Source organism: Chaetura pelagica, unplaced genomic scaffold (genome assembly GCF_000747805.2).
Source record: "Chaetura pelagica isolate M959 unplaced genomic scaffold, ChaPel_1.0 scaffold396, whole genome shotgun sequence".
In the NCBI taxonomy this organism is placed as follows: Eukaryota; Metazoa; Chordata; class Aves; order Apodiformes; family Apodidae; genus Chaetura; species Chaetura pelagica.
Genome location: NW_009953493.1, coordinates 284666 through 305454, shown reverse-complemented (window position 1 = coordinate 305454; position 20789 = coordinate 284666). Strand labels below are relative to the sequence as shown.

At 39.1% G+C, this 20789-nt stretch overlaps 1 protein-coding gene across 1 annotated transcript in view; it reads left to right on the top strand.

Moving 5' to 3' along the window:
- ITGA9 (integrin, alpha 9) overlaps positions 1 to 20789 on the top strand; it is a 212360-nt gene that overhangs the window by 170243 nt on the left and 21328 nt on the right. The window contains exons 24-26 of the mRNA XM_009999062.1: positions 15206 to 15331; positions 15944 to 16063; positions 17596 to 17697. Of these exons, the coding sequence (XP_009997364.1) occupies positions 15206 to 15331; positions 15944 to 16063; positions 17596 to 17697 (348 nt within the window). The remainder of the gene's footprint in view (positions 1 to 15205; positions 15332 to 15943; positions 16064 to 17595; positions 17698 to 20789) is intronic.

The following is a 20789-nucleotide window of genomic DNA, read 5'->3' as shown; positions in this document are numbered from 1 at the left end:
ATTTCTTATTTCTCTGTGTTTACTCTTCCAGAAGTCTGGGCAAATTGTCTTAGACAAGACATCTGTTTTGCATGCTTGAATTAGCTGAGGTGTATGTTACCCACCAAGTGGACAAGGGCTAACTTTCAGGCACAGTTTGCCAGGATTTCTACACAGGACCCTAAGTTGCACGAACAACAATGGGATGGACTATATGGTGTTGAATAGCTTTTAGAAAAGCCAGGCATAAAGAAAAACTTTACATCTTGCACTTGTTTTTCATTGCTGTTGTACCTCTGATGGCTTTCCTAAAGGAGGTCCAGCCAAGTGGTGTGGCCTTGAATACTATGCAAATAAATACTTGTAGGGTTTGCATCCCTTTTCCTCAACAGCAGGTTGCATTCCCCCAACATTATATGATGTCTTTCTTTTACTCTGCAATTTGTCTTTGAAGAAATTTTAAACTACTGTTGTGAGATCTATTTGCATTGCAGGCTGAGGAGTGATTCTAGGCAAGTATGGTCTTATGAGAGGTGTCTGCATGACTCACAGGTGTACCCTGGATCATATCAACAACTGGTTTTAGGTATCTGGTCAGCAGGAGTCCAGTGCATGATTTTTTTAGCATCTCTAACATGTTAATATATGTTATACAATCAAATCCTGTCTTGGATAGTGGTTATAACTGCTTTAGAGATAAATAATTGAAACACCAAGTGGTTTGCCTGAGGTCACACAGGAAATTTGTGTCAGAACCAGGCACTGAAATCACATCTCCCAAGTCTTACTATTGGAACAGGAAAAGCATCCTTCTCTCTTTCCTCCTGCTTCTCCCCCGCTGAGTTTTATTGACTGAAAACAGAACTAAAATCATGGAGCTTTTCATAGAATAAAAATACCTAAACAAACAAACAAAACTCTAAAAACAGTAGATTGGCATGAGCCTTGGAAAATGGGTTAGAACAGCTTTTTTTTTCAAGAACATTTTTATAATCATAAAAGATTTCAAGCTTTGGCTTTTTTTGAACTTTCCAGAATCTAGACTGCAGTAAAGGTGGTAATGTCCTTTCAGACAGTGCAGGTGTTTCTGTAATTGTACCTTTATACTTAAAATCCAGCTGCTCTATGTGTCAGCATTGCCATAGCCATCACTAATAGAGAGGATTAGGAATTGTCATTTATCTGTAACTGAACCTGTTGATATAGCATTTGGGATTTGATGACATTATGTGTTGGTTTTTTTTAAAAAGCTAATAATTATTTCACCACTTCTGTGATGTAGAGTACAGCAATGAAATTTTGGATGAACATGCACAGTAAAAGCACTAGTGTTTGTGTCTCAAAAACACATAAACCACACAAGATAGTGCCAAGGGCTAATTCCTTCATATTGTAATGACTGATCTAGTCTTTCAGGCACAAAAAATAATAAAAGGAAGAGAGTCACATATGGCCCAATGGAACGGTCTGTATCTCTGGGAGGTGTTAATAGGAATTATTATCTTGCTGCTCTTAGAGGAAATGACAGCCCTCATGCTTCCTCTGTTCCTGTTGCTCTAAGCTGTTGGCTTTATTGCAGAAACTGCTTTAAGATTATCTTCCACAGAAAATCAGGTCACAGAGATGTTTTGACATTTGGAGTTCTGCCTTAGAGATGTTCAGATGCTCTTCGAGGGATCTTGGGAGTTTCTGCAACGCTTCCCCCAACAAAACTCCTAATATATTAAGTAAACAAGTCAACAGTAAAAGCCAAAAGTGAAAGAAAATGTATAATTGAAAGAAAACTAGAAGAAAAAAAGACCCTAAACTTCCTCCCTATGAGAAATCTTAAGCCAAAAGGAAATGCTAGAAATTTTTCAAGTAATTTTAACTAGGGAATTGCACCATTGATATTACATAGTAAATACTCAAATTCTGCAGTGGTAAATTGTATTTTGGAAGCGTAGAAGACAAATCAGTACTTGTTTGGTTTTATACATTTTTTTGTTCTTGCTTTCTTGCAGAGGTTTTAAGCCAGGTTAAAAACCTAATAAATGAAAGACCTGAGCTTGTTGATAGAAATGTTGTCATAGGAACAGTAAAGATGATTACACAGAAAAGCTTCACCCAGAGTAAAGTGTTAACAGAAATACATGTTCTCCACTCTTCAAGCCATTGATTATCTATTCTTCCACAAAGGAAAATAGTGTTCATTATACTTGTGTGTGTTTTAGTTTTGAACTGAAAAAATGAGTAATTTCCTTTGGGTATCCAGCTAATTTGGAGGGCAAGGGAAGCGCTACTTGACTTGCCAGCCAAGGAGCTGTTTTCCAGGGCATCCAAAAAGATTTTTCACAATGGGAGTTCCTACCAAATTAACCAGGGTATTTCCTGAAGCTGTTGATAAATTAGCAATGTGTCCGGGATTACTCTGATGCTGGCTTTGTGGAATTGGATCAAATTGTTGCCTTCCTATTTATTTTATTTCCAGTGAAGGTAAACACAATTATGAGGAACAAGGGACTAACAGTTGGAAACTGAGTTAGTCTGTTTGAACTGGAAGCCAACTGCAGAGCAAGCAGATGACCCTTACCCCTCCTCTGGTGGGACCAAGCTCTGTAAGGCTGCCAAGTTGTTTAGACTCCAGTCAGACAATTGTCACCAGAATCAAAGATGCACAGTGTTAACCCAGAGCGAGTGCCATGTGCACTTGTGGGGTTTTGGAAGGAGCTATTACTTCTTGTATTGCATGCATTATGCAGGCCAGCGAGCATTGATTTTTTTAAGAGCCTGTTTGTGTGAATCGATACTGAGGATATAAAAAGCTGTGTTATTATCATTGCTGAGATAAGAATCTTGTTGGGAAATGAGGTGGTCATGTTGCAAGACAGTCTATTCAAAGAGTTTGCAATCTAGGCAATGAAATAAAAGTTAACTCAGCGGAAGGAAGGAGAAGGAAAGAATTACTGTCCTCAGTTTTCTGATGAGAAACTCCCTCCCTGTACCTAACTTGTGATATTTAAGTGTAGAAATGACTGTTTCAGTAATTGCTAGTGATAGAATATTTTAAAATTACTATGTTCTCTTACTCTAGTAGTTAATGGAGAACGAGGGGCATAGAAGCAACTCTGGAGAAGCATTTGCCAGTCTTCACTGACAATAGAGAAGCCATCTAATCTCCTTGAGTGTTCCTGGGAGTCTAAGCTTAGACCTTGAGAGTTACCTACAGAGAGTGAAAAATGTGTTAAACCTTAGGCTTGTGAATCCCTCTCCCATTAATCTTGAATGAACCAGTTAACATGAGGCTCTGGTTCAGTATTTCCATCACTTTTGGTTGGGGAGCAAAATAAAACCAGAAGTCCTCCAGTTGTCCTGTGATGCTTGGCATATTCACTTTTCACTTTACCTTTCTTCTGCCTGAGCAGGTGAGGCCTGGATTTTGCCTTTATGAAAGCCAAGTATCAGTAAGATTAAAAAAAAATCTGATTTGGAAATTAATAAATGGCATGGAGGAGTTGAAGAGAATTCCTTTTCCAAGTTGCCTTTTAAGTTTATGGCTGCTCGAGCATGGGACTGTAGAAAAGTTTGTCATGTTCAATAAGCAAAACTGTTGAAATAAACATTATTCTCTTCCTGTGAAAACTGAAACAGAAAAAGTAAAGTTGAGTAAGTCCCAGAGCCACAAGTCTTCTCTGGCTGATGACAGGTTACATATTTAAGGCCAGTTTTGTGTAGCATTCATGTCGTTCTTCTTCCTGGCATTTGGACAGTAATGTCTGCAAGGAGCAGGAAGACATTAAGCCAAAGCTCTCTGAAGTGCTGGTGGTGTGTAAGTGCTCCTTGAGGCATGTGTGGAAATTGTCAGCCCTGCTATTGCATGCTCCACGTAGAGAGGCAAACCTGTATGTCATAACATAAAAAACACCCTTTTTTTTGTTGGCAGCCAGTTCAAAATTGTTTATTTTCTGTCTTTTGAAGTTTCAGGTTTTGCCTCTGAAAATATATATATACACAGTCCCAGCATGTGAAAATTTGCTCATAATATTTAATTTAGGAATTTTTTTTTCCACCAGCAATTTATGCTGCTACTGGTTGCAACCCTTGGTACAAGGTTTGTATAGGAACATTCTGGACTTATGGCAAGATTTATTTTAGCCCTTAGTGTTAGTCATTCCCCCGTAGTCTCTACATTTTGGTGATTTCTATACACATGCTCACATGCACATATTTTGGCACCATATTTAAAGGCATCGCTAGATTACTGGAGGAAATTATTCGTTCCAGGGAGTGTATTGTACAGAAACTTGCTGACCTTCCTGCCTCCTTTGCTTTAATTACTTCCTTTTAATGACTGTTTGAAAACATTTTGTTTAGGCAGTTGGAGCTGTTCCTCCTACCCCTGGTCTAGAACATCTCTGTGATAGCAATGGAATCTGGCTTCACCTCGGAGCCCTTTCACTTCCAGAAGAAACTGATGCATCCGCCCTGTCCTGGATGGGCTGTTAGAGGAGGCAGGAGCACATGCCATGGTCCAGTATGGTACAGCTGCCTCTAGACATAGGAAGCAGGACACCAAAGCTTAGAAGGAGCTCTCAAGCATCTTGCTAATGTCAGCATGATAAACTGTAGCCCTTTCAATGGAGAGGAACTTAGCTCTCTTTTAAGATTTCATTGTTATACAGGAATACAGGAAAGGGTGTCTGGCCCTAAAATTGAGTTCTTTCCTGAGTTAGAACCTTAAAATAAGTCCAAAGTGGAAAAAAAAGAAACAAAACAACAACAAAAAACATTTTGCTTTACAGGAACCATCTGAATCACTATACAAAAGCCATGCCTTGGTTAGAGTTCACTGCATTTAAAGTGCTTGAAAATGATCTTTTGGTGCATTGCTGGATATTGTCTTTGGGATAGGAAGAGTACTTAACATGGCAGAAAGTTTTCTGTGACTTCCTGGTTTAGATTTTTAGGTGAAATCAGATTTGGACAAATTTTGTGATATTTTCGATTTGTTTTGTCCAAATCTTCTAGTTACATGAGTGTTGTAGTGTTTCCATAAGCATTCATAATTTTTTTTGCAAATGCTATTTAAAGAGAATATTCATGGAAAGCACATTTTGAAGATACAAAGGTAAGTTTGTCTTTCAAGGACTCATGCTATAAAGATCAAGGCCATTGAAACAAGGGCAAAAATGCACTGTGATCTCTGTTTTAAATCAGACCATGGCAACAGTTGACATGTTCATTTGTGGCCTGCTCACAATTAGCTTCTAAACTAAAGAGAAATTTGTCAGTCTAGTTAGTTATAGAATTTTTCCAACACTCTCATCCCAAACTTCCTGACCATCAATATACTGTGGCATTCTGATTAATATTTGTGTCAACTGAAAGTACTGCTCCTATTTTCTTGGCTGAATATGTAAAATCCCAATTTTGAAAAAGACAGCTGATTTGCCTTTTTGTAAAAGTGAATTTCAGATAAAGAAGTCATGTAAAATGAATTTAGTGTATACATTAATGCTTATCAGATTAATGAAGGAAGCAGGAGGTTTGGTGTATACCACAGTAATCAGGAGATTTGCTGAGGCATGAAAAAAGAAATACAGTAGACTTTTTGGAAGCTTCTCGGATAGAGAATTCCCTGGTAAAGGAACTACTTAAAAGAAGAGAGCTTACAAATGTTTTTTATTTATTTGATTTTTTTAATTTAATTTTTAAATTTATTTTTGAAGGGATGTCAGAATTACATCCTTTCACCATTTTCCCACTGGTGAAGCTGTTCCTGCTGGAAAACAATGAAGGAGGAAATTCAGGAAAGAGCTGGTTTATTAATTTTTTAAACATACGTACATCTTTAAAATGATGATTCATTAACTTTTTTCTTTTATAAATGACATGCAATATTTGTGGTTTAAATGTAAATTTAGGAACTAGAAAGGAAGATATAAGAAATATTGTATCCATGTGTATGAACTCTATCCCATTTGATGGAAGAAGGGTTTACCCCCTGTTCGTGTATCGAAGTACAAGTAAACATCTTTTGTTGGATTTCTCTCCTGACTTTGAAAGTACACCATTCCAGTCTTGAGCAAGGTACTAGATAGCATCAAAAATACCAATAAACTATTCCTTGGGGGAATACGAACTCTGAGAATCTCCTGGAAACAAAGGACATCATCTGCCTAACTTAAAATACCTCACCACCACTGCAGTCCCCAGGAAGGTTTTGTTTGGTTGGTTTTGTTGTTTGGCTTTTTTTAATCAGCATGACTCATTTAATCTTCAGGTGTCTGAAGCAGATCAGCAAAATCACCCTCTTGGAGGTCATACCTTATCTCCACTGCCTCTAAGGAAAGCTTAGATCTTTGAGCTGATCATTTCCTAGCTATCTTTCCAAAACATTTGAATATCTGCTTTAGTGAAACATCGCACCTGAGTTGTTGGAGCACTAGAGGGGATGTATTTATCTGCTCAGTCTTCAGAGCTTTTCATCCTCCCATCAACACAGCCCATGAGGAAGGCCCAACAGTTAGGTAAAGGAAAACCATGAGCTTATTTGTGTTTTATGCACCATAGGAAAGGCTGTAGAAGATGTGCTGGAGACATGTAGAACATAGTGGAGGGAGCACTGAACTCCAAGTTATCTGTGGGGCCTTTTAAATAGAGACGTACCTTGAAATCTATTTGCTGCCTCATGTGTTAAGCATTTCACAGTTCATCATAGGGAGAGGAAAGTTAGTGACTCTGTCTTGGATTTCAGCTGTGAAAGACTGATATATAAGGAGCATGGGGATGTTAAGAGTTAAACTGATTTCCATGTAAGGTAGTGTTCAGCCATTCTAAAGCCTGAACCTTCTGTGGAGCTCACTGTGAAATCATATGAGTAGTCAGTCTTTCTTGTCATTGTGTGCATGTGGTGGTGCCCTCTGTCTAGGAGAGAAGCTGCTGTCTTGTAAGTCAGGAACTTTAAATCAGAAGATCTTTGTTTTTCTTCCTAAACTGGGCAGGAAGCACTGGTTCTTGAGAGTAGTACTTCTGGGGATTGCTGCTAAGTACATGCAAAGTGGTCGCAGGGCCAAGACTTTAGCAAATATTGCAGGATTATGCTGATCAAACCTGGTTAAGAGGTGACTGATTTAAGCTGTGGAGTTAAGTGCATCAGAAGTGCATCTATAGGTGCTGCAATCAGGTTGGCACAGCTCTATACAAAACATGCATCCAGTGGGTCTTGGTTTGGGGTTTTTTTGGCTGGAGGAGCAGAGACAGAGCTTTGGGGTGGAATGCTCCTCTGTCCTGATTTAATGCTTTAGCATCTCTGCTTTGCTGTTTAAATTTTGTCTTTCATGGCCTTGTAAATTTACCCATTGGATCTGTACTGGTTTTGCTTACCATCATCAATCTTTCAAGGGTTGTGTCGAACGGGTTAATTTTAAACATTCCTTTCTGTTGTTTCAGTGGCTCTTAAATTTATTGCCAGAATCAACAAAACTGCTCCGATTCAAACATACTTCATTATCTGTGAATATTAAACATTTCTGGCATATGGAGCAAGTACTCAGATAATGTATTTACATAACTTACTTGTCTACTGTTGAAAGTCTGACCTTGTCTGGAATTTCTTGTGAGTACTCTTTTTTTTCTCAGTGTGTGTGACATGTTAGATTAACCATGGCTATCAATTAATCTCTGTTCATCTACTATAGGATGAATCAGTATCTTTGAATCGGGACACACATATACATTTTTTCCCTAATATTAGGGTGAATGTGCTATGGTTAGCAACAAAGATAAACAAAAGTGGATCTGTTATTTATTATCCAATTTTCAAACTGGAACCACTGATTACACACACATACATAAATAAAACAGTAAAAAAAAAAGTAAAAAAGGAGAAATATGTAAAAACTATCTGGCAGCAATTTCAAGAAGTCTACAGCCAAACTGTCCTTTGGAGCCAGCATATCCCAGGGCTGATGAGAAAGGCATCCATTTCAGAGCTGAACAATGTTAACAATTTTGTGAAACAACTGACCTGTGTTCAGACCTTGAGCATGTTTCCTGCAGATAAAGTTGCTGTTGCAAGTATCTTGTGTCGTATGACATTTTCCCTGAAATTGCCCTTGCCTGTTTTCAGCGTTCAGACCTGGGTTTGGTTCCACCACACACACTCACAGCTGGATTCCACCTTCATGCTTGCTTTGTGTCAACCTAATGTTGCGGGCTTCCAGACTCTTGCTAATAACAGGTGATGATTTAGCTCAGGTGGGGAATCAGGCTAACTGGAAAAGCCTGGAAAATGTTTAATACCATTTGCTTGCCTGTTTATCTTGCAAAATGCCAATCATTAAATATGGGATGAGCACTCTGCTTCTTATATACAGCAATGCAGCAGGACGGTTGTACTTAATGCTTTGTTGGAAGCAACAACTATTTTCCTCATGATCTTTAGTGTCATTCTTCTGAGAGACTCCTATCACATGCACATACTTAATCCTATGCCAACTGCCAATTTCCACTTCCCAGTTGACTTTTTCAGCCCTCTGTTTGGAAATTGTATTTCATTTCCCTCTCCCAGGTTGGCATCTTGTGCAGGATACAAGGCTTTAAGAAAATGGAGGGTCTCACCTTTGATGCATATTGAATAGGTTAAGTCTGGAAGGTGCCACTGGCTTTCAGTCCACCTGTGCAATTTATGTTACAGACAGTATGGTTTGAATGCTTAAAGTGTTTGCTAACAAGCCCTGATTTCTTAAAGGCCCCATGTTTTGAGAGTAGCTACAGGTGAACATAAATTATTTTACGAGTACCCTGAAGGTGGGGGACAGAGCTGATGTGTTGAGGGGAAATGTGCTGAGGGAGCAGGTGTATTAGTTCTAGAAACTCCAAGCTCCCCAAATCCAAGGCTGAGCTGGATTAGAAATGTGAGAAAGGAAAAGTGATTGTGCCCCTTGCACTGGAACGACCTTGTTAGAGTGCCAAGCCCAGCCCAAGTATTCTCAGAAATCCCTAGCACTACATGTGCAGGAAAAGTCAGAGAGGATGATCCCTGTGTATGTAATAAATAAAATACACTATTCCTGTACAGCCCTATTAAATATCCTGCAGGTTTTTAGGTTGTGATGTGTGTGGAATGTACATGTTATGTTTTACATACAACTGTTTCACTCTGAAATGTCCTCCTGCCACTTTTTCTTAAGAGCTGTGTAATAAGAAATGGTTAAAAATCATTGCTACTTTATGGGTTTGCCCCTGCTCTCTAAGACCTCTCAAATATTCAGAGTCCCCTAAAGTCATCCTGTGGGAATTTCTTGTTGCAGATACAGCATTTTTAAAGCATGAAATAATGCACGTGCTTTCACCAATGGTTACGTCTTGTCTCTGAGAAGTTTAGTGGTTTGTGCTGACGACAAAAAGTTGGCAGAGTAACCCATTGTATAGGCTGTCCTATTTAAACATTGTCTCTCAAGCATGTTTATGGACTCTTTAAGGGGATGACAACTTCCACTGACTTAACAAAGGTAGACACTAACTTTACTCTGAACATGTGGCCATTTTTGGGTAGGGTAGGCAGGATAAGGGATATTCTGCTTTTTTGCATGATGGTGGATTAGTAATACTATCAGCCTTTGCAGTTATGGTGACCTTTGGAGGCCTGTTGTGTCAGGTGTCATTCACAGTCTGTGTATTCACACGTGTTGAATACATAGGAGAATGCACATGTATGTTGTTGGGTAAGTAGTGATTTTCAGTCCCTTAGATTTTTTATGTCCAGCTAAATCTCTCAAAAAACGTGGTAATTTTTAAGCATCACATGTCTGCCTTCTGGAAGCAGGCCTGTCTAAGGGAGGCACATCTCACTATTGAAAATTGTATATTGCTATTCTGGCATTCAATGATGTTCAAGAACACAGGTGAGATTGGAATGCAGGCAGTGCTGGCTTTAATCACTCTGTTATTCCATGGTAGGAAAACTAGAAAAAACTAATACACGTGATGTATTGATGATAGGTGTTTTGCAGTCTATGACAGGGTGTTCCTGGAGAATGGGAACATCCCTACACATGGGCAACCTGGTAAAAAGAAACCATTGTCAGTAATAACTTGTGGGGGAAAAATTTACTTCTGTTCCTGGTTTTACTCAAGTGAAAGTTGAAGACATTCAAGATGGTCAAAACATGCTTCAATCAAATCAAAACAATGACACCATATATATATAGATATAGGTATATAAAGTCATAAATTCTTAGGCAAAAATATTTTTTAAAACCCCCTTATAAATTTTTCAGGTTAGAATTGAAAATCTGAAAATGTACTTTATTTGCAAAACTTCAGTATTTCTTCTTCATTGGAAAAGTTTTCCAGGAGTTGAAGGCTAGGATCAGTACTTGTTAATGTTTAGTTCTGTGTTACAAAAATTTTATGCTGATACCCTGGAAAAGCTCATTCTACATGTGTTAGTCTAGACCAAATATGAGAGCATAGACTGTTGTATATAGAGAAGAAGAAAAAGTAGAAAATAATTTAAGACCTTTGAAATTATTTTTATGCCATTTTTTATGTAATGTAAAGCTGTTCAGTGAAATCTGCTAGGTCTGATTAAATATATGTCACTTGAGTTCTGGAAGAATTTTGTGTGGTCAAGACTGATTGTAGCTTATTTATTTCAGAAGTGTTTAGTTATGTAGAAATGTAGGAAAGCAAACTTCCAACTCTTCAAGGAGTTAGTGATTAGGACCCCATGGGAAACGGCCCTCAGGGTCAAGGGAGCAGAACAGAGCTGGCAGATCTTTAAGGATGCTTTCCATAGAGTGCAAGAGATTCTAATCCCCAGGTGCAGGAAACTGGGCAAGGAAGGTGAGAGACCAGCGTGGCTGAGTCAAGACCTGCTGATCAAGCTAAAGGGCAAGATGGAACTGCACAAGCAGTGGAAGGGGGACTAATACTCTGGGAAGAGTAGAGGGACATTGCCCAGTTGTGTAGGGACGAAGTCAGGAAGGCCAAGGGGCAGCTGGAGCTGAACTTGGCAAAGGATGTAAAGAAGACTAAGAAGGGCTTCTACAGGTATGTAAACCAGAAAAGGAAGGGTAAAGAAAGTGTTGCCCCACTCCCCCATTCCCCCCGCCCTGATGAGAAACAGTGGTGAACTAGTAAGAACAGACAAAGAGAAGACTGAGATTCTCAATAACTTTTTTGCCTCAGTCTTCACTGGCAACCTCTCTCTTCATGGCTCTCAAGTTGATGGTCCACAAGACTGAGACCAGGGAGACAAAGTCCCTCCCACTATAAGCGAAGACAAGTTTTGTGACCATTTGAGGAACCTGAAGATAAACAAGTCTATGGGACCTGATGAGATGCATCCCAGAGTCCTGAAGGAACTGGCTGATGCCGGTGCCAAGCCACTCTCCATAATATTTTAAAAGTGGCAGTCAGGTAAAGTCCCTAGTGACTGGAAGAAAGGAAACATTATGTGCATTTTTTTTAATGGATTTGGGGTTGTTCACCATGGAGAGGTCTGGGGGGGACCTTATAGTGACCTTCCAATACCTGAAAGGAGCCTATAAGAAGGCTGGGGAAGACCTGTTCACAAGACCATATAATGATAGGACCAAGGAGTAATGGTTTTAAGTTAGAAATGGATAGATTTAGGTTGGACATTAGGTAAAAATTCCTTACTATAAGGGTGATGGATCACTGGAACAGGTTGTCTAGAGAAGTAGTGGAAGCCCCATCCCTGGAGACATTAAAGGTCAGGCTTGATGTGGCTCTGAGCAATCTGTTCTAGTTGGAGATGTTCCTGTCTATTATAGAGGATTTGGACTAGATGACCTTTAGAGATCCCTTCCAACCTAAAGCATTCTATGATTCTATGATCCACACTTGTAGGTGAAAAAAATTGAAAAAAACCCTGTTCTTAGCAAGCATGCATCATGTGTTTTTTGTGCACCTTTGTAGTTACCAGCCTTTGCAGAAGTTCTGCTGAGCTGAAGACCAAAGTGTGCCTTGAGTACTTCTTTACTAGCACCTTACTACAGCCAGAAATGAGCTTCTAAAGCAAAATCTCCAGCGCTTCCCACTCTGGGAGCTGTGGGTCACATCAGAGAATGCAGAAGCTGGTTTCCTTTTCAGGTAAAAGAAACACAAAGGAGCATTCTTGTCACTTCAGTACATTCAGGCCATAGGATCACATAAGGTAGAAAGGTATGTGATGTGGACATCAGGTCCTGGGTGTTGCACAGTTAGCCTGCTTCACCTTTTTGTTTGACCTACATGATGTACTAATGAGACTTTGTCTACATCTGTCTGGGTACAGATTTTAGGTACACTTCCAGTACAGGAGATTTAACTGTATTGCCAATGCACCAGACCACAAATGGTTTTACACAGGACTTAAAATGGGTAAGTAACTTCTGGAAAACAAAATAAAACTACTTTAAACAGAGACAGGTCTGACGCAGCTCTTTGGAAATCTCTCCATAGGAGGCTGCAGGACTGCTCAGTCAGGGCAGGGTTTTGTTTCCCAAGCTGCAGTCTTAATGTAGGATTTAAGAGAGCCTCCCTTCTGTCTCCATTCCCTCACCCCAGTTTTGTTATTGTTTATTCATCTCTTTCCACATTCTCTGCACTGCTCTGAAAACCCCATTCAGCTATTTCTGTGAGATGTTAGCTCCCAGGGCCTGGGAAGATCACTTAGGGGGGAAGTCCTTTTCTGTTTATAGGCTGCTGAGATGACATGGAAATTTCCAAAAAGCTCTAGTATGTCATGTACTCTGAAACTCCAAGGCTTTGTCAAAGACCCTGGCTACCTACTCCATTTCAAAGACTTGCTCGGTTCTTAAATCTAGAAATCATAGACATTTGTTCATGCAAAGCCCTTAAACTTTGCCAGAAATTTGCTTCTCTGTACACCTTGTTATAAAACTGGTCACAAGGAGAAAAGCAGGTGGCTGGGGCAGCACTGTGTTTGATTAAGAGGCTCACACATAAGGCCAAATCCTGATTTGTAATTCAGAAATAACACAGGCAGGAGCTTTGTGCTAATATTTTATTTAGCTGGTTGATTGCCTAGAGCTGAATTTTTAATGGAAAATAAAGTTCAATGAAAAATCACCATAGTTTGACTGGTTGACTGAACCTTCCCTTTATGCATGTAAAATCTGAGGAAAATCAAAGGTGGTTTGAATTAGAAGTGTCTGACAGTAACCTTAACAAAACAAATCAACAACAAAAACCTGACTGTGGTTGGTCCTTTGGAAAAGCTGAACTTCCTTCTACCTCAGCATGATCCACCCACTTCAAGATATTTTTGTTACTTTTTTCCTAGTTGTGTGGCTCTGCTGTTTCTAAGAGTGCTAAAAAAACCTTAGTGCCTTTCATTAGCCTTCCATCCTTTCTTGCCTAGTGACTGTCAGTGTATGGTGATTGACCACAGATAACATGGATGAGTATGACCTAATTTCTGCCTGGTTAAATTGCCATAAATTCTGCAGGTGAAGTAGTGGTGTCTGCCTTCTTCTTTGACTACTAAAATAAGCTGTAGGTGGCCTGCTCATCTGTTTCACAGCAGCACAGGTGACAGGATGTTCTCAGTCCTTGGATGTGTCCCTCCTAACATGGGCTGAATTGAGTCGCTGCCTCATGTATAATTGATGGGGCTGCCTTGCTGTATAATTGGCAGAAAGAAATGGGTATTTCCAAGTTCAGACTTAGTCCTCTGGAGATGCCTTGCTTCGTTTCAGCTGAAGTGTTTTTAAAAGGATGAGATGTAGCCAAGCTTCAGTTTAAGAAAAGATAATAATTTAGAGACGACCAGATTTATGTTGCTTTGTGCCAGATAATTCCTTTTAGCCTTGTGAGATATTTCTGCTTTGGCTTGGGCTTACACCATACAGGATGTAAAGCAGGAATCTTTGGAGAGTACACCAAAAGCTGGGATAGTGCAGAAGCTTGTACTGTTCTCTCTGTATCTCTTACATGAATCTAATGACATCTGTCCAAGTGTCTGGTAATTCAAACTTTCAGGAAGAAAGAACAAGTTCTTAATAGAGCTTGACTCTCTGCTGTTCTTGATTTAACATGAGCTTCTGGTTGATCTGGATCTAATTCCATGTGAAAGTTCAAAGAAAATAAATATCAGTGGGCTTTGTGAATCTCTTACCTACCATAAATACTGAAAACTCATTCCAGGTGAAACAGACAAATGGAGAACACAGTCTTAATTTTCAGTTGATCCCAAAGAGACTGTAAACTGTGGGTAGCTACCTGTGCCTGTATCCGTTGGGAATGTAAGGACAGATTATGTAAAGCCAGGTTATGAATACATACTTCAGAGAACAGATTATTAAGAGCTCTATTATGAAGACATAGACATCATTTGTCTGGAAAATAGTGTTTAAGATCTAGGTAGACCTTTGGTTTTTGTTTCTTTTTCTTTTTTTTTTTTTTTTTTTTCTTTTAGTAATACTTTGGCTAACTTAGCTGTAAACTGTCTAATGCAGACTCAGACTCAGCACATGTGGTAATTTCATATCCATAACAACTTTTTTACTCCCTTAATCAAGGATTTGTGATTTCAATAAGGTACAAGGTACTCTCAGAGTACAGGATGTGGAGAGGTCAACAGCAGAATGTGCAAGAATGTCACTTGATGATTTGTGGGAAAATCTCCTTATCTCTCACTCATACAGATTTTAAGGATGGCAGCAGGAGGAATATGTATATATCATAGGAAATATATATCACTACTTATGGTGAAGGTAAAAGAACACACTTAGTGTCCAGGCTTGTGCATTTACACAAATATTTTATTTATCTCATTAGTTCTTGTACCAACTGTGAAACAGCCAAGTGGGCCAAAGTACTAAATAATGCAGTTTAAAAAATGTGACACACAGGGTAATGCTATTGACTTTTAAAAAGTTATCTGGTGGTTTATATCTTTTACTGAGATTTTTTTTCTGTCTCTATCTCCAGACATGTAGATACTTGCATGTGAACTAGGTTGGATATATTTGTATCTTCTCCAAACAAGAGACAAGTGTTTCTAGAGGAAAATGGTTTGTCTGGCTTACGTTAGATACTTACTTTAGGATTATTTTGCTCCCAAAGTCCTATTTCTCTCTTTTAACTATTAATGGGAGTTCAGACATCCAGCTCAGATGTAGGTGTATTTTTATGGACAGGCTAATCCCACCTTCTTGTGTCATTTTGATAAATTCAGAATAATAATTGTGCTTTTTAATTGTGCTTGCAGGTTGGTCAGGACAAAGGAAGCTGTTCTTTTCACAGAAACCTCAGCCCATGCATTGTTCCTCAAGAAAATGAAAATATTTTTCACACAATATTTGCCTTTTTCACAAAATCTGGCAGAAAAGTATTGGTAAGAAAGTTTGCTTATGGCAAATTTGTACAGACAGTGTATATTACAAAAGATTCTGCATGGCTTAGCATGAAGAACTGCATGAAGCGGATGGTTCATTATAAATGCTTGCTGCATGTGTCCTGATACTGGTGCTGTGCTGTGGGGATTGTTAGTGAATTTTAATGATATGATGTTTTTATGGAAATAGGAAGTTTCAGGAAACTCGTTTGGGAGGGAGTTACATGACACAGCAGCACACGCTTGGTGACAAGAGCCTTTGCTCCTGTGTTTTGTCAAAGGCACGTGGGGCAGCTGGGCCCTGTGCCATGCTGAGTGCCTGCCCCATGCAGAGGGCTGATGTGCAGCAGTGGGCCCTGCTCCTCACAGCCCCAAGGTACTTGCCTGGCTCAGAAGCTCTTTGGAGGGCTGAATTTTACCTGGCTTGCATTCATGCAGGTTTCTCCATCCAGCTGTCTTCACATCTTGAATGCTACTGCTATTTTGATGCAGGAGTGCTGTATTTTAGCAGTTTACTTTGTAACTTAGTCAACTGGCGTGTTTGCTGTCACAAAATTTGTCACTGAATTTTTTTCTTCCTTTGCCTAACAGCTTTTTCCATGTTTCCTGTAGGACTGTGAAAGACCAGGCAGATCCTGCTTAATTATCCGTTGCAACTTAAGCTCACTAGCCAAAGCAGAGTCATGTGATATAAGTATCTACACGCTGCTGAATACTGAGATACTGAAGAAGGTACATGCTCCCTTTGTAATTTGTCTTAAACACCAATTTAAGTATGCTTATATGTGCCAATGGACTGCAAACTTGCATTCCTTCCTCTCTTTAGTAATGTGTTATAAAAAATCATAGTGTCAAAGAAAACATCTATTCATCAACAGCATATATGGAGGTGTTAATCCTAGTTCTTACCCATTAAGACAGAAATAAATTAAGTTAGGAAATTTATACATCAAGAAACAACAAATGAGGCCCTAATTGTATGCATGGTGTTGCATGAAAGTTGAATTGATTTCTGAAAGTTTTCATTCTGAAAACTGAAAAGTAGAAGTGCATGTAAACTGTGATGAGCTATCTATCATTCCTTCTGTGTAAAGTGAGACGTGGCAGATGTTTGTAATTTTTTGCTCCAAATGATTATTATTCTAAGAAGATGCATCACGACCATATTAATGCTGAGCTTTCATGTCTTCTCTGAAGTCACTGAATGAGACAGCAAATCTTTTAAATTTCTAGTGATTTACTGTGTTTGGGCCTGGTTTGCTTTGTTTACAAAAATGGTGACTATAATGGCAAGATGCTGTAAGATTATGAAGGTGTAAAATAATCTGAGGAGAAAGCTGATAACACAAGCCTACTAAACTAAACATGGTTTTGGTAGCTGCTAGATTAAAAACATTGGAGAGAGCTCTTGTTAGAAAGCAGTTCTAAAGCAATTGTTAGTCCTGAGCTTTTCCAGCTGAAACCAACCAGTCTGTTAATGTTTGTTCCTATTTGAAAACAGGAAATAAAGGCAAGGCCAGAAGTTTCAGGTATTTGTTATGTACTTATAGAAATGCTGAAGTATGCAAGCAAGTAACTGAATGCACACACAATGTGCTTCTGGGAAATTCTGGAAGTAGCCAGGATTCATCCCATCTGCTGGCCCCTTTCCAAGGTGACCATTATCAACACTCCTTTATAAAGACATACAGTGCATACACATGTCTTTGGATCAGTCTCACCAATACATGCCACTTGCTACTTATCACCTGCATTTCCCAAGGTGAACAGCACACAAATGACTAACCTATGTGTTGAAATGGTAGCTTATTGGAATGTGCCTGCTAAAATGCCCTGTGTAAAATATAGGAAGAACAAACATTCATAAGGGAAGTGTACATTGAATGTTTACAATATTTACAGTGTACAGATTCAAATAATTAAGAAGTATTCACCTTGGTATATACTTGAGTTTATCCCAGGTTTTGTATATCTTTTTTCTGTTAACTTGAAGAAAAAATGGGAACTTTTTTTGTTGGTTGATGTTGAACCTGCTTGTGTTGATTGGCAATGTTCTATCTTTTGCTTTTGTGGTGAATGTGGGAAACATTAGGAGGCCAAATACCAGTGATGTGTTAAAAGTCCAATGTATCTGATTTTATTTTAATCTGAGATAATATGCTTGATTTTGCCTATCTGTTGTGAGCATAAGATATATTTTTTTAAAGCTAACCTATATATTTTTTGCACCCTTAAATTCAATTCTTCCTCTTTCTACTTCTCAGGACAGTTCATCAGTCATCCAGTTTGTCACAAGGGCGAGGGTGCGGGTGGACCCTGACCTCAGAGTTGTGGAAATGCCCAATGGGAGCCCAGAAGAAAAACCAGTAAGTAAATAAACCTGAAGAGAAAGTTTTCCTGATCCCAGTGGGCTGGAGATCATTGAAAGCTCTACACAAACTGGAATTGTGTGTCTGGGCTTGGACTGGGCTAGCCCACAAGACTGCCCAGACTTGGTCTGGCTAGGCTACCAATGCTGTGAACTGTACTTCTGTGGTTTTGCTCTCTGTGATAACCATGCCATCACAGTGAATTATGTTATGTGGAACAGGAGGATGTGTGTTGTACTAGCCAAAATTATTATTGTACTCATGCCAAAATTAAGCTTAGCATCCTATTCTAGGGTTAACATCTGCTTTAATCTAATTCAGATTTTCCTTGAAAACTAGTAGAGACTTGAAACCCCAGCAAAGTCTTTTCAGATGTGCCAGTATGAAATACTTAAGTGTTAACAAAATTCTGAGAGCTGCTAAAATCGGCAAGTAGATCTAAACTTTCAGAGATTCATTTAACTGTTGCATTGTGCTGAACTGATGAAATTCATGTTTGATCTGGTAGTGCATTTTGTGCTGATGAGGCTGGATTGAAAATTGAAGGAGAAATATTAAAGATCAGGGTGAACTCACTGTATAGTTTTGCTGTAAGTAAAATTGTACAGGGCCATGTTTACACACATGAAAATGGAACAAGGGGCCACACCCAAATCCAGCCTTCTTTTTGTCTAGGGAAATTTTAAAGTTAAATTTCTTATTTCTCTCTCATGAGAGGATCAGAAGTAACTGGACTACTTTCTCCTCTTGCTGTGTATTTTTGGAACATGATTTAGATCCTATCTCTTAGTTACCCTTTTATCCCCAGAGACTGTCATCACCACCAGCCCATGCAACCATTCTCTCATTGGCTCAATTTCAGTGAGTACTATAGAGGTTTTAGGAATTCATCACACTTTTGGAAGGCACTCATTTCCCAGATTGAAGCACTTCTCTCAGACGTACTGGCTTTAAAACCCTACCAGCAAAGGAAGAATTGAGCCAACATCTATTTGCTGCCTTCAGTCTGAAAGTAGAGACACCGCTACAGTAACCATCTTCTCCATCATGTCTGCAACCCCAGACTTAACTTTCTATTTTATTAGACCTATGAGAAAAATAAATTATTTTATATGACAGGACCCCATTTTTTCCCTTCTGTTTTATTTTTGTTGTCAGGTTTCTGGACTATTCTAAGGAGCATTAAAAAGTAGGCTTGGCAGCTTAACTGAAAAACATAGCTTGCCTTCCCTGGGAATGTGCCTTATAAGTGACTTTTAGCCCTGACTGTTAATACATTGCTTGATCTCTCTTCAGTTCTGCAGCTTACACAGAGCAAATCTTGCAATTTTACAGCAAAATTTCATTTATGACTGAAGTAACACCTGACTGTGAAACTCCTGCCCCAACTGAAATGGAAGAAGGCAGGATCTCTCTGCTAAATGTTTTGATTTGCAAAGGCTTTTATAATCTCTTACAATGATAAGCACAATGTAGAACATGTGGGCTTACTAATATTTAATGTTTAAAATTTAGAAACGCTTTTATCTAGGAATGCAAGCTCTGCTGTATTTCATTGTTATCTAATGCTTAGAGAAAAAAAACAAACAAAAACCCAAAAACCAGCCAACAAAACCCAACATTGTCCTTTTTCTGTTCCCGGAAAGCCTTTGATCAAGCCTTGAGTTGCAGCAGTTACAAAGTCCACTGTGTGTGCTGGGAAGCTATATTAGTCTTCAAACAAGAGCTTGCTCTTAGTTTCTGGGAAGCCCTAGCTGTAAAGGAGGGTGCTTGACATGTTGTAACCACGTAACATCAATTTGTAGTTTCAAGTCTTTTCAAATGTGAGTGCCATTTGCTCTCTCCTTTATGCTGCTTCCATATGTCTGTTAGCTTCATCATTGCTGTATGTTTTGCATAGGACCATGTTCAAGGAAAAATTTAAGACATGTGGTTTGGCTCAAGGTATTCATTTTTCCCTCTTTTCTTGCGGAATGCAGAAGGGAATAGTACTTGGTGCAAACCACAGCTATTCAGCTGGAAGTACAGACAGGAGAGAGAAAATTTGTTCATACACCTCCCTTCCTTTTTGAAGTTCATCCTGTATTCTTTTCATTGACCATGGACTGCTGCAGTGTATCCATTTGGACAGCAGCTCCTTCTGAACAGATGTGCATTACTTCCTTTGAGGCTGTGTGTGAAAAGTGTTCCCTAACAATAAAAACCATTATCTTAGACACTTCATGGTAAATTTGAAAAGGCCTTTTTGCTTTCTACAGCTAAATGTAGACTTATTAGCACATTTCAGTGATTTTTTTAGGACCAGGTGCCCCTTACTTCACTGGACACTTTTACGATATAGTGTACAATATCAGAGTGCAAACTATGTGTAAAGAAGACAAAAGGGAAAAGACTTAATGTTTGTGATGCTACTGTAAGAAGTACCCGTGGTGGCAGGCCTACCCATATAAATTTCAGCTTTGTCAGAAACACTAGGAGGCAATTTGTAGGGGAGATACAAAAGCTTAAGTAAATATCTCTAAATTTTGGGTAGCAGGCTGTCTCTGAAATGAACCCATTTTTTAAAAAGATGCATTTTTGCATTTTTCAGAAATAATTTTCCCTCATTTGGATATGGTTTTGTGTGATTTGGAATGATATATTTTCTGTCTCCTCATACAGTAGGCTGTTTGAACTCTTATATTGGAGAAATCACATGAAGAAGGTGAACAGTGTTTGGGTTTGGCTCTGCAATGACAGTTGTATTAACATGAGTACATATTGGCTGAAACAAATGGTGTGGTATTTTCAGGAGACATGCTTTCTTTTCTTGAGCATATGGGTTTCCATGAAGGTTTGGCTCTCTTCTTCTCTGCATGTGAGGCAAAACCAACAATAAGCTCCATGAGTCTGTGGTGGTCAAATACCAGAGCTGAGACATCCTGTGCTTGCTGCTTGTGTTCAGGAGCAAGAGTGCTCTTATGGAGCAAAAGGACTTCCCTTTGGGAGTGCCAGTGTGGAGGGAAGGATAGGGTGGATTTCACTATGCCAAAACCTGCCAAATGCCCCTGAATCTCCCTATCTTGAAAGTGAGGGAATGCAGAGCTGAA